The 14,851-nt window shown below is 32.3% G+C and overlaps 1 protein-coding gene across 4 annotated transcripts in view; it reads right to left on the minus strand.

Moving 5' to 3' along the window:
- The window catches only part of LOC143232059 (WD repeat-containing protein 37-like), a 59,769-nt gene that overhangs the window by 37,892 nt on the left and 7,026 nt on the right, over positions 1–14,851 (minus strand). For all 4 annotated transcript variants that reach the window (XM_076467090.1, XM_076467086.1, XM_076467087.1 and 1 more), the window contains 2 exons: positions 14,572–14,736; positions 3,044–3,114 (listed from right to left, as the gene is read on the minus strand). In XM_076467090.1, the coding sequence (XP_076323205.1) occupies positions 3,044–3,114; positions 14,572–14,717 (217 nt within the window). In that variant the 5' untranslated portion in view covers positions 14,718–14,736. The remainder of the gene's footprint in view (positions 1–3,043; positions 3,115–14,571; positions 14,737–14,851) is intronic.

Below are 14,851 nucleotides of genomic sequence, written 5' to 3' on the forward strand. Positions count from 1 at the left end.
TTACAACTGCCAGTCAAGATGGCCAGCCTATGTAGATCGGTTATCGACTTCTACTCCCTACACTGCTCGCGCAAAAATGAATCAGTTGTTTTTGTTTATTGTACTTGTAGTTTCTGATTTACCAAATTACAATCGTCTATTCAGTCAGTGATACCTGAAAAGCGTTACCCGAAACGTTGTATTGACAATAGTATATAAATTAATATATATATCTGTAGTTAACTTCCTGGTGATTTGACCTACAACAATTTTTCTTTTATCTCTTTAAACAACCATTACACGTAATTTCCTAAACGGCGTACAGATTCAATCTGCTATGTCCTTTCTCTATGTGTTTTTCCTATACCAGAATATTGCAATCACCCCTTAGTTGAAACAAATAAAAATACATTCTCCTTGACGGCAATTCCTTGCATAATTAGAAAGCTATATGCGACCTGGACTAAGACGTTTGAAATTGATCTGAAACGTAGTGTATGATTAACTGTTGACTGTGATCGAGATAACCCCAGCAACAACTCCCATTTTCTTTCCTGTTAAGCTGTTTATCTCGAAACGTGATTCATGTTTCTTCAAAATGGTCTCGTTTGTTTTTCCTGCACAGCCTGAAATGCTTTTAACAGTCAACTGCAGAAATCGACGTTGTTTTTGCGACAACTTCGCGATCTGAAATCGTCAGATATGTTCGAGCCTTTGACCTTAATTACTTTAGGGATGCAAATATCGTTACGTTTTTCACACAAATTTATTAAAATTTAGAAATAAATCTGATATTTTAAAATTTTTTTAAGTGCCAAAAGTCTTGTTAGAGCAAAGACTGAATCATATGTTTCGTTTTCTGTGACGTAAGTATATACAATAAGAAATGCTTTAACGGTTTTTCAATCGAGACTCAAAACTCGAGCGCTGCTCTCTGAAGAACAGTGAACTACTGGAACGCGCTGAGTTTTGGGTCTCGATTGAAAAACCATACAGATTTTCTATGTATCATCCTGTGTAATAATTTCTGAATGATATTTAATATAAATGTTTGTCGCTGTTAGTGTTTTACACAACTATTCTGTCTCGTGAAGTCTAATTCCTTCTCTTACATCTCAAGCATTACATTACTTCAGTACAGCCGGTCTCTTACATGTGATATTTTATATAATTTAAATGCTTAACCTTTTCACTGCTCGATGTTTTCAAAGCACAGAAACAAACACAAGTGCGATCAGCTTGGATTATTCAGATATTTTGTTTGTTTTTCTATTTTATACAAGCTTAAGCAATAAGTAGTTACTTTGGTTGTGTTTTAGTCACGTAGTGAGGCGAACTTTTAATATGAACGAAACTTTAAATATGTTGTAGTGAACGTATGTGAACATGTTTACAGCATAATCAATATGTCACCCGCCACGACGAAAACAGCGCAATAAACGTAGCTCACAGAATTACAATTGAGGGCCATTTACAATACATCAGAAATGCATTATAGTTATAGAGGCGTGTAGAGTTTGAAGAAATGAGGTGATAACATGCATACTTAATATTGAATGAGAAATACAAGACCCTATTGAGTTTTTATTGTTCTTTCTCATCAAGTTATGAATTTAAAACAGACGATTTTGTGATTGTTTTAGGATTTAAGAATGCTACAAAATAAAACGAATATGTTGTTTAACCCTAAGTTACCAATTATTGTTATTCTACGTTTTTGTATGTTAGAAGCGATTGTACTATACTTTAGTATTTCGAAAAGGTAATTAGTGAATATTTGTAATATTACCCAACATAAAGTTCCATATGGATTATTAGAAATCTTTTGTACCTATGAACTTTACTACAAGAGTTAGCAGACACGGGGAGAAGACAACTTAATATTTGTTTATTTTTGAAATAATGCACAAAACTATACAACGGGTCATCTGTGCTCTGCCCACTACAAATATCAAAACCCGGTTTCTAGCGTTATAAATCTGCAGACATGTCGCTGTGTTTACTACTGAAGGGCTCAAACTGATTACGATGTTTATAGTCTTCATCTGTTTCCAGAAAATTAAAATGGAATTTTCTGTGTTACTGCATTCTTGACGAAAAACTTGTATTCATTCTCAAAAGTGAAGAGCTTACAAAAACACAAAAAGCTAAAGGTAGATACAACTTTTCATACACATGTATAATGTATCACTGATACTGGATGTTAAGTATCATAAATTATAAACGAAGTTGTATCATGGAGAAGACGAAGAAATAATAGGATGCAGTCCGATTAACTTGCACAAATCGGTAACCAGTTTTAATTACATTCAACAAGGTTTGAATCTACCATTTTCAGTAATGTCTACCATACACACACAGGGTTAGTTATATAACATTTTATTTCAAGTTACACGTTTATAACAGTAACGAGCTATATTACGAATGAACAGCTAGTTACTGGCACACGATGCAAAGTGCTGAGTTACAAGGTTTTACACGTACTTAGTTCCATTTCAGATCTCGCGCTCATCTCGAATTACTTCTATAACGAACTATCATAGCATACGATGTATTTCGATCAATAATAATAATAAAAAAACAACTTCTTAACCCGTGTTACTACAACAAAAAAAAACAGTCAACGCACTGTAGTCTAAGGCAGGAACTGCACACCTTCATTCTTCACTAACAAAATTCTGTTATCTATGTATACAGTGAACCGAACTGACATTTATTGGGGTGTCATTTCGCTGTTACAAAAGGAATTTACCAACATATCTCCAGAACTTTTGAGTTTTATTGGAAATGTTTTACAATAAATGCCTGAAAAAATTAACAACTGAAAAATCTAAAATATTATTTTAAAAGTCACAATTTAAACAAAAGACTGTTCCAATTAATATATATTCACATACATTTCGACCACACTGAATACATACACACATAACCGCAAAACTACAACTAATGACTTTTATATTTATATTTAGGAAAAGAGATGTGAACTTCTTGGCATAATACTAATTAACCGTGCCTTATTATCTGAATAATTGCGATGAAAATATGCTGTATCCAAAATACTTACAAGTGAGGTTTTCTGCATACAGTGTTTCAAACTCTTTCTCGATCTGCCCAAACAATTCGTAGAGACGACCCCTAGATTGAAGAGAAGCAAGTAACAGGGAAAGAGGTTCAGTGAGAGCTTCTTCACTCATTTTCTCAAACTTATATTGAATCACCTGCACCAACTATATATAACTTACGACGCGAACAAAAAAAAAAAACTACCTAGATTACCAGTCAATGTTAAAAAACAATAACAACAAGAGCGAACACATAATAAACGATTCGAAAATGGAAGCATGCTTTTGTTGTGTTTGTTATTGCCGAGGGACACAAGTACGGGTCGAATACACCTGTCGAGCCCTCATCGTATACCTGACACGGAAACGTACAATTTAGCAGCACGTGATCCACCTGGTCTCGTGAGAGTCATCCGAAGTTTTTAGTTCGCACAACACCAAGACCCAGGCTACAGGTATAATTGCAATCAGAAACGTGTATGTGCACTGGAACAACGGATCTGTTATTTATCTTCCAACGCATCGTTATTTCTACAGCTAAAATTATGAATTACGGTGCGTTTTTCTAGCCCGTGGTACCAGTAGTAACTAGATTACTGCGCACTTTTACTTCACATATATCTGCCTAAATGTGGATGTGAAAAATGACGCGACACAGAAAATCGTTTTACAAAATATCTTAAGTCTGGTCATCCACACATACACTTCCATAGCAATCAAGTCACAACGTATATAATTAAAAAAAGGAATGGAAATTTGGTCAGCCACATTTTTACTTAAATAAACATTGGATAACAATGAATGTAACAGTCAGCTTTGCGAACACTACATGAAGCTACTTTGTGTATAATAATGTTTTGAAAAATTCCTCATTCACAACACTTCTGACAGTGTCTTGTAAATTTTATTTGAAAACATAACTCATGTTTTCTCGAGTTAGATTCCAGTTAAAATGAAAAACTAAACATCGTAACTTGAAACTCACCATCATAAATTTAATTAATCAGATAAAAATGTGACATAATTCCCCCCTTCCAACTAATCTATTCAAATAATGCAAGTAGGATTTAAAGCAATAAACACAAACAAAAGTCCCATCCATTGTTATGATGAAATGATTAATGAAGTAAATCATAGAACTACAATAAATACACCAACAACACAGTACCCAACTGGGTAGGTTAAAAATTATAGAAAAATGCTTTCTTAAACCCATACAAAAGATGTGTCCTGACTTTCAAATGGTATTTTGTTGTAGTAGTTACTTGGCTATAGTACACACTTGTTGAGAAATAAGAACTTGATTTGGAAATCCTAAAAATTCAAGGAATTTGTGAAATAAATAATTAAAACACTTGAATGCTCAATGTGTTTAAATTGTCCATCATTTGAGTATTTTAATTAATAAGAGATTTAATGAGACTCATCAGGAAACATATGTACAAATAATTAAATCCTGACAAAAGCAGGAAAATTGTAACAAATTACTAAGTTCTACTGTTCAACAGATAGTCCTATCTCAATACACATTCCTAACTGTTTACAGTCTCACTTATAACATGTTTACAGCAAGGTACAACTGTAAATTAATTCTAGTATTTTTGGTATTGACTAAGCCTAAATATCAGGTCATCCCTTAAATAATGTCTGATTTTAGGTTCAGAAAGAGAGAAAGGATTTCAAATGCTTTTAATATTATTTAATAAATAATGTATGTTCTATTATTATTAATTACTTTCTACTGATGATTCACAAGCTTCTGAATGTCACTTCTATAAAATTCTTGGGGTTTGGAGGAAAAGAATGTAGAACGGGTAGTTTTGACATCATCATGTGTTCCAAGCTCTTTTCCATCAAGATAGTTCTGCAAACTTTGGAATAGATGATAATCAGATGGGGCAAGGTCTGGAGAATAAGGAGGATGTGGAAATTTTTCCCAGTTTAGCTCTTCAATCTTTGCACATGTGATCCTTGCTGTATGGAGAATAATGCACTGCTGGTGTAACACAACACCTTTACGATTGATCAAAGTAGGCCTATTTTCTTTCAGTAACACATTTAAGTGCTCTAACTGTTGACAATAGAAATCTGTTGTAATCTTTACATTGAGTGGCAGCAACTCAAAGTGGATCACACCAACAATATCCCACCAAATGCTTAACAGGACTTTCTTTGGTGGAGGTCCACTTTGGGCTGTGCTTTTGCCAGTTTACCTGCACTGAGCCATTGTCTGCAGGACTTAACTTTTTGTTTTAAAATAAAATATCCATTTTTCATCTCCAGTCACTAACCTGTCCAAAAAAGGTGAGTTACATTCATGAGAATGCAGAAAAGTGCAAATGTCTACTCTTACTCTAAGGTTGGCTTCTGTCAAAGCATGGGGGACCCATTTTCCAAGTTTTAACACCTTTTCAAGCTGTTGCATATGAACTGTTGAATGGGTTGAATTAAGCTTCTGTGTTAGTTCTTCAACTGTTACAGCACAGTCTTCATCAAGTACAGCCAGCAGCAAGTCATCATTAAACTCAACAGGACAACCTGAATATGGCACATCACTTAATCTGTAGTCAACTAAACTTCTGAAACCACCTTTGACATTTTTTTCATTGAGAGACTGCATACCATAAACACCTTAAATGTTTCATTTAGTTTCTGCTGTACTATTGCTTTTTTTAAACTCATAAACCATTATATGCCTAATGTTTAATAGTAAAACAGTAGACTAATACACTATGTAATTTAAATTGTGATTAACATGATCTTTACAAGAGAATACATGAAATAAGTAAAGACAATATTTACTAAAATTCTTTTGATTTACCAATATTATTTTAAGTCACAAGAAATTAATTTACATAAGTGCACACAAACCTATAGACTACATTCATATCTTACCAAGTTTTACCAGTTATCACAAACAAAGATAATTATGTCAATTGGTCTGTTTCTCTTTAGGTTTTAATACTTAGTGATTGCACTATCAAAGGTCCCACTTGGTGTCTGTTCTTCTTCCTTAGTTGTTTTATTATTTCAAAAATTCTGTCTTGTTTGGCCATCTCTGTAGAATACTAATAGACTTATTTCAAAACAGAATTTCCACAGGAAGTAATGGTGAAAACAATTCAACTTAGAATAACTGATCTATAAAATACTGTTTTCTTTATCCTCATTACCACAATATGTAAACCTTCCCAAATGACATCAGTTGTAAAGTTAACTTTGCTTAAAAGTATATTCAATCCTAAGATCATGAAAAAACTGCAGAATTCCATGTAACCAGATAAGCATCATTAGCAGAAGAGGAAAACCAGAGTTTCCAATTTACCTTCAGGCATAGCAAGCAATGCCAATGTCTTATTAAGACTTACTTTGTAAACTATCCAAAAAAAATGGTAAAGTACCAGAAGAGTATAGCAGGTAAAGGTTAATACATCCTGTTTATCCAGAACTAATTAAATACAAAAATCTAGACTTAAATTATAAAAAAAAGCATTACAAATAAAGATAGATCCATGTTCTAAGTTGTGGAAAGGTTTATTTATAATAGTAGACTGCCAACTAGTCACTAATATCATATTCTTCTTCATTTTGTCACAAACACAATTTATCGCCTCACATGCATTTTTTTTTTTTATAATATCAATGATATCCCTCAAATGAATACTAAAAATTTATGTCAGTTTGCTCAAAATTATTATTCATCCTAAGGGTGACAAAGATAGGTTGGATGGTATTTGCAGTTCTCAACCACATATGTTGTCCTGGTTTCTTTCATTCTTTAACATAGTTGTTTCACATAAACAGAAGGTAGAATGGAAAAAAATGTGGTATCACACAAAAGCATGTAATTACGATCATTAGACAACTGACAATAGAAGCAGCAGCAGTTACAAGAAAACAAAAAACTTAAATGCTATTCTTAAAAGCTCAATCAAGTCTCTACACATTCATGGAATACCAGCATCATGGACTTGAAATTTTCTTGCAAATTTTAGAGTTACTACAGGATTAATTCTATACAATTAATTCCCATTGTCCATTTAAAAAAAAAAAAAAGATCACATTTGTGTGCATAATAAGTGAAATCTAAACAATTGTTTCAGATAAAACACTTCAGCATACACTCACTAAAATTTTCTTAAACCTTTAAAATAACAACACAAAACTAGTTTCCTAGAAAATGTGTAAATAGTATTCCAATTACTCCACACATAAAACATTAATATCACATTTTTTCTTAATACACTCATATTCTAAGCACTTAACTATTTATCTCAAACCTATTTAATAAATGTGTAACTGCCTGTTATTCCAGTAAAATGAGAACCAGTACTAAGAAATTGTGTGCTTATGGATATATCTTATACATTATTAAGACTGTATCAGTTAATTTCTCTCTAGCAAACCACTAATTTATTCCTTTATTCAATCACACAGACATGACAATTTACGTGACAATTTTTCTACCTATGTTGAACATACTTGAACAGCTTTCAAGATTTAGATAAATTGAAATTTTATCATATATTAAGTTTTTCTTCTGACAAACAGCCTTAATAATAATGGAAACTATTTTCTTGTCATACTTGATGTAATAAACTAAATTTCTTAATCTTAGCTGATCTTCATACTAAATGGTTTTATTACAATGTGACAAGAATGAGCATCTTGAAGTATTTTGTCAGAAACTGAAGCATATTTATAAGTTTGGTTCAAACAACAGGAACCACATTTTACTGATTTATATATAAAACAAATATATGCAGATCACACCACTGAGATGGCTTGTGAAAAACCAATGACTTGGCATTACTTGAAAGGTTGCATCATCATCAACTGTTATATTATCAAAGATGGGTGTTGTGCAAAATATGAACAATCACCTTAAAATCAGTTTCAACATATGAAATGCATTGCAATTATTAAAGAAGTGTTGTTGCTAACTGAATTATATTATATATGAATACACAATTTTCATGACAAGTGAATAATTAAAATACATTTTAATTTTCTTAGGCATTATTCTCTTAATATATTTCCTGCAAGTTTCTTGAGCACATTCTGATGTGTTACTTATTATCTAGAAGTTACTAACCAATATAAATGACAAATTTACAATAATGGGCAGCTTGAAACTTTAAAACTAATGCTTCTCATAGTAATTCTTATAATAACCCAAAAGAAGCATGCTTGCAGATAAAATAAAACGTTAAAATATGTTTAATATCCTAATAATTATAAACCTTAAACTGTGACATACACTGAAAACTGTATATCTTCTCTAGTTCAATTAATTATAGTGCAATCCTTTGAAAGCACATAGAACTAAACATCTGTCTATCATCATTATAATTGTGTCTATATTTCTGCATTCCAATACTAATTAACATTATGCAAGTACAGGTCAGTCTTTATCAAAAGTGTTATATTAGTATTATTTCCGAGGTGTTTTCTCATCATTAGTATATAATACTGTTTATTCATTAAGTTTTCATTCAACTATTTGAAGTGATGTTATCATTTTAAACTAACTGTATTATAATTATTTTTCTCATTATTCTTTATAACACTTACACAAACCTTTTCTTTTTTACTAAACTTAAAATAAACAGACAAGTTGTTAATAAATGAAGTATTATTGAATTTCTCTAACAGTACTAAGTACTAACAGTTTCAAGCGTCAATTATATACTAATTAATGCTTCATGTGAAGGAGGTTTGGACCAAAATGATAAAACGTTTTCAATTTTCATCTCCATCTGAATGACATGGTATATTCTTTACTCTCAGACACCATTTTTTGGATAAGTAATGCCATGAAAATCTGATTTTGAGGTAAATTCTATTGCAAAAATAAATTATCCAATAACTTAATAGCATAGACAAATTAAAGCAGGTAAACCATTATGCAAAAAAATGTTATAATGTTGTTTAATTGGTATGGAAAAAGTTAATATCATCTCATCCAATAATGACAAAAATTAAAATACATTTTAACTTAATCATGCTGTTAAATAAACAGGAAGTTACACTGATAAATCAAATTACTCAAGATTTATTCTCTATAATGCTTTGAATATAACTAACAACATAAGAGTCCATTTGCTCATGTTGCAAATCCAGCTAGGAAATGAAGTGTGGTTCTAATTAAAGTCCTATCATTTCTTGAAGTTAATAAAAAATTGCAAAAGAATCACACAGAAATAAATAACCTCATAAATGATTTTACCACTTGATACATACTAGTTTAATGTGACTAATTCTTTAGCTTATTTCATCTAATCCTTGAAAAAAGAAAATCTTAGCAGCCAATAAACTCAAATTTAATTAAACCATCACTGAGATCACCCAGAAAGGTCTATATTAAGAACAACATTCTCCTCACATTTTCTCCCAACCCTGACCAATAATATAACATCAAAAGCAAATCTGTGCAACATACAGAGTGATTACTATTGCATCAACCTGGAAGTCACTCACCATGTTTAAGGATTAAAGGAAAGATTAAGAAATATCTAAGAGAAGTAAATCTTTCAACCATGAATAACCTGAGGTAAATATAATGCATACATACATATTTTCTTTCATTTTCATATACATGATATTGCAATTTTTCAAATTCTGAAATTTGAGAATAGATTTATGCATCAAACACACAAGAAGAGTTCAATCTAAGTTTTAGTTTCTTTCAATGGATGTCTAACAATTAGAAATGCTCTTTGTTTGTCAAAAACCTATTAGTGTTAGAGAACAGATATAAAGCATAAGAGTTAATGTTTCACTGAAGATTTAGCCTTCAGGAATGAAGTCAATTATATGCAATTCTATAACATACATTTTCTTTTATCAATTTCTTCTATGATTTATGTACTACTGTCCACCTTATTTAAGTTGTTTTTCTTCTGCAACATTTCTGGTGCAATGCCAGGAAGGAGTCAGTCCTTCAGCAGAGATGGTAGGTGTTAGAATACTTTTGACTGGCTGTATATACTCTGGTCAGAAGTTCAAAATTAACAATGGTAGTAAACAGCTCTAGCACCTTTATCATGAAATACATAAATCTCATTGCACATTCTTCATTTCTGAAGTCATGAATCTCTTTTTATACTTTTGATTTGGTTTAGTGATAGTGACATTTGCATATAATGCTGTAAGCAAGCACATCATCTGTTACTAGAGTCCATGTCACCATGTCTGGTTAAGATGTGTCTGACAACTGTTTTGACAATAGCCCTACAGTCTAGATTCCATCATGAAAGACTGTCATACAACTGTCATGCCAAAAGCATGTCACTTCTTGTTGCTTTCCATATTCCATCTAGTGTACCAAGATGACAATTTGTTTCCCAACATTGTTTTAACAGTCCAATCACAAGTCTACAGGCATTGCTTTCAGTGATTTGACCAATATATCTTCATATGGAATAGTACAAATACCCATTTCATTCTACAACATATGTATAAATCACTTTTCCAGATGGACATCTTGTTTAATGCCACAAACTGTTGCTTAGGGTACATGTCACTAGTGTCATTCTGTCACTAGGTTTGGTGTTAATGGATTTTTTATTGGTCACAAGGCACTCATTTTGTTTGGCATGGCTGGGTTACATCTTGTCACAGGTCTCTTCCTAAATGGTTCTGATGCCCCAAGTTGTTCCATATTTTTCTGTGTTCAAATGTCATTTGGTACAAGAGGCACCTCCATGTTAAAAATTCTAAACCCTCAATCTGATCATAGCTTTATGAACTGGTGTACAAATACTTTGCATCAGAAAGGGCTGTTACCTACTCTCACTCCCCCTCCTTCCCCCAAATCAATTTTCAGTGACATCAAACTACCTACAAAATACCAATGTCAAAATTTAGTCCTGATACATGCCATTCCAGCATTACTTCATATTATCAAAAGTGTTAAAAAGAAAATTTAAATTTAAAAACTGACAAAAATGGAAAGCGAGAATTAGCCTCTACCCTTTCTCTTTATCATTATATCCCACACTCAACACTCTCTTTCTCCTTTAAGTTTTTTTATGTTACAAGCCCTGACTTTAAAAAAAGAAATTACGTTATTAATATGATCAATATTTCTCATTTAGAAAAAGCATAAAAATAGAAACTAACAGAATCCACGCAGTAACAGCATTTACTCACAACAAAAGAGCTGCTAATTTACAAAAAAGTTGTTTTTGATATGGTGCAAAACATTAACATATATATACAGACACACAGTTTACACAAAATATAGAAGTTCACATTCAGTAACTAAATCTATAATATGACTAAATAATGATTACTGTTCCAAACTATGAGCAATGTCATCAACCCATTCATTTACAATTCTCTTTTAATTTAATTTTCTGAAATACTTACATGTGTCTCTATCAATTATTTATTGCTCTATTCTTTATTCAAGCAGAATCTTATATATGTGTAATACCCATCTTAGAAATAACATAAGATGCCTCCCCATAAAAACAAACTATAAATACAATTATGTAACAGATATCAATAAATTAACATTGAGAAACATATGCATATACATATATACAAGATACATTATTTTATGCTAGAGAAAAAATATGAAACTACAATAAGTGTAAAGAAAAACAAGTTAAATGAAGTCATCTCTTCTTTGTGATACTGTACATTCTCCAGTACAAATAATGTTATCTTATATTCTATACGTTTTGCTAAGATGTTTTACATGTACTCGACAAAATCAATAGTCCTCTTTCAACATATTACAAATTGCATCAGTACCGGTTTCTGTATTTTTGAACTTCAAAACTATTAGCTTCAACTCATCTATAAACACAAAAATAATTCTGTTATGGTTATTTGCATCCTTTATGTTCACAACAGCATATCCATCTTAAGTATTTAACTTGCTGAATCAGAATAAAATAACTGAAAAAAAAGCATCAGAAACCTCACATCTTTCTCAATTATACAATTGAGATGTAATTGTTAAAATTTTAACATGCTTTAATTTTGCCAAAGTCTGTATATTTTGATAATGGTTAAAATACATTTTTAGGCATTGCTTTTTGGATGTATTCATATAATAAAGATGGAAGTATAAACATATCTGTAAATATAACATTCTATTCTAATTCTTATAATTTTAGTAATTCACTTGTTAATGTGTATAGTTTATTTATCACTGTTGGTTCAGTTTGTTTCAGTTTAAACTCAAAATTGTTTGACATTATTTTGTAAAATATGATACACATTTAAATATGCATATCAATGTTTAATGAACTGATGATGGTGTTCTGATATAGTTTTACTTGAATAAGCAAACTTTTAGATTATCAACATTATTATTATTTTGAAGATATAAACTATTATTTGAAATGTTGTTCGCTCCTCTACACAAAAAATTTTCTCAACCCAAACCAGTCGTTTTTACATATATATTTTTCTCTACAAGTGGGTTTTCTCGTCATCGCTGAAAACTATTATTTTATTCACATGCATAATTAACATTTTCCTACACTTAAAATTTATTTCCAATAGATAATTACCTCCATATGCATTGATTTGTGCTGCCCTCTATGAGCACAAAGTTTGCTCCTCACTAGCCTTAAAACTCCCATCTAACATTAGAAGTTTACATTTGACATACTACACTGTAATATGAAAATGAGTATGAGACAACCCTCCTAACACAACTGATTGCTCTATACTATAGAGCACAATCATCACTTAAAGTTTAGACCAAAAAACACTGGAAGTGGGAAGGATGGTTGAGAAATGTGAGAGGAGGTAAGTATTTATTGGAATTATACATTCAGTGTAAGAAAATGTTAACTTTCAATACAATACCTTACATCTACTCACAAAATACTTAAAATTGCACACTGAAAAAGTGGAAGGACTGGTGTAGAAGTTACCTAAATGAGCATTTTTCAAAAGGCATGTGAAGAAAACCCATGAAGCAAGATACCCTAATGTATACAAGGTCTGTATCAAATATACTCTTCATCCATTGTAAAGATAATGTGTCATGAAATTGAGCAAAAATTGTACCAGTCCAATCAGTAATATGATACACCTGATGGGGTAGAGTAGATAAGGCTCATAGGGCCATAAATAGTGGTCCAAAACCAGGTGGTATCAGCACTTGTCTGCTAGTCCACTATAGGATGAGGTTGTCAGCCATCTTCACCTCAAGCCTAGGAAGCCAAAGGGAGAAGAAACTTCAGTTCCAACAACTCAGACAGGTCACATGTACATACCCAGTTCACAACCAGCACTAGGCTACCCATGAACTCAACATTCAGATAATGGTTAAAAAAAGGGGAACAGAAATGTGACAAGTCAACCTCAGTTTAAAACAAAGCAGTGTAAGTAATTTCGCATCCATTCTATAATAGAAAGAGAGCCCCTACAAACCACCTATATAAGGACTTATGTTGGCTGGTCTAACACCAATTCAACACCAGACTGACCAGAAACTAACATGTGGACAGTGGTAGGATGGGGCAAAGTGAGCCAGAGGGGTTGAAATGCATGTGATGTATTCATCCTGCCTAAAATCAAGCAGCACTGGGAATTTGTCTTCTGGTCTGTGGTAGGAGAAGAAAACTTGCCATCTTCACCAACAGAACACTACCATCCTACCAGTGGTCACACTCAGGAGAAAGCCTTCACTTGAAGAGGGAGAGAACAAAAAAGTGGGTGGGATGGAAGAATACAACACCATAAAACAGTGCAAATGGTGACCAAAAAATCCTATCTTAAAAACCAGATCTGTCCCAGTTAATTCAACTAGGACCAGAGAGAGAGACAGTGATCCTAACAGTGCTTTACTCATGGTAGTCCTTAAGTTCATATGGTCTAGTATGGGCCTTATTTATAAAGCAAGATACTGCATGGAACCCTCTAGTAGACTTGTGAAACACAGTCAAGGCTGACAGTGCCAAAGTCTACAAGTGGAAGGATGGATGGGAAGAGAAATGATAAGTAGTGACAGAAAGAGAAGCAGAAGGTTAAGAGACAGGCAAAGGAATACCGAAGAGATGAGAAACCAGTGAGAATAAGGCATAAAAATGGCATAAGATGCCAAAATATGACATCACAGATACAAGCATACCAGTAAAATCATACAAGCAGATGAACGAAGCCAGAAGGTATAAGAGATATAAGGGAGGAAAAAGCAGTTAAGTAATAAAGGCATCACATCCCAACCACCTCTAGCAAAAGATCAAACTGTACAAAAAGTGAAAATGATTTGAAAGATAAACACACTACTGAAGAAAAGATAAGTGAATGAGCATCCACTGAAAAACCTACAAGAGAATGGTGAATTACAATGCAAAAGGATAGTGTGTGTAAGACAAAACTAGGAAAACCTAAGCCTATGACAGACATACAATGGATCTGGCACCTAAATTTGAAGAAAAAAAGACTAGAATTTAGAAGTCAAAGGAAAGCACTACAGCATAAAGTCATACTGAAGTGATACTCTTGCATCAACAACATGATCCCAACAACAGATAACAGAGTAATATATGCTACTTACCTAAAACTACTAGGCAATACAGGGTCACTATCATCACCACGAGTATACGACACTTGAAAATCTGAATCTGGGTTGCTTCTTAACCGAGCCAAATTCTTCTTCCGTTTACTCTTTGGAGGTTTCCCTGTTATACCGTCTTGGGGCATCTTTTTTCATTGCGAGTTTCTGAAATAACCAATTTTCAGAATGAAAATATTTATAGTTCTTTGTATTTAATAATTTTAAAAATTGCTCTAAATATCTCCTGCCATTAATATGTGTCATTGTGTACATTACTAAA

The sequence above is a fragment of the Tachypleus tridentatus genome, chromosome 11, assembly GCF_004210375.1.
Source record: "Tachypleus tridentatus isolate NWPU-2018 chromosome 11, ASM421037v1, whole genome shotgun sequence".
Lineage (NCBI taxonomy): Eukaryota > Metazoa > Arthropoda > Merostomata > Xiphosura > Limulidae > Tachypleus > Tachypleus tridentatus.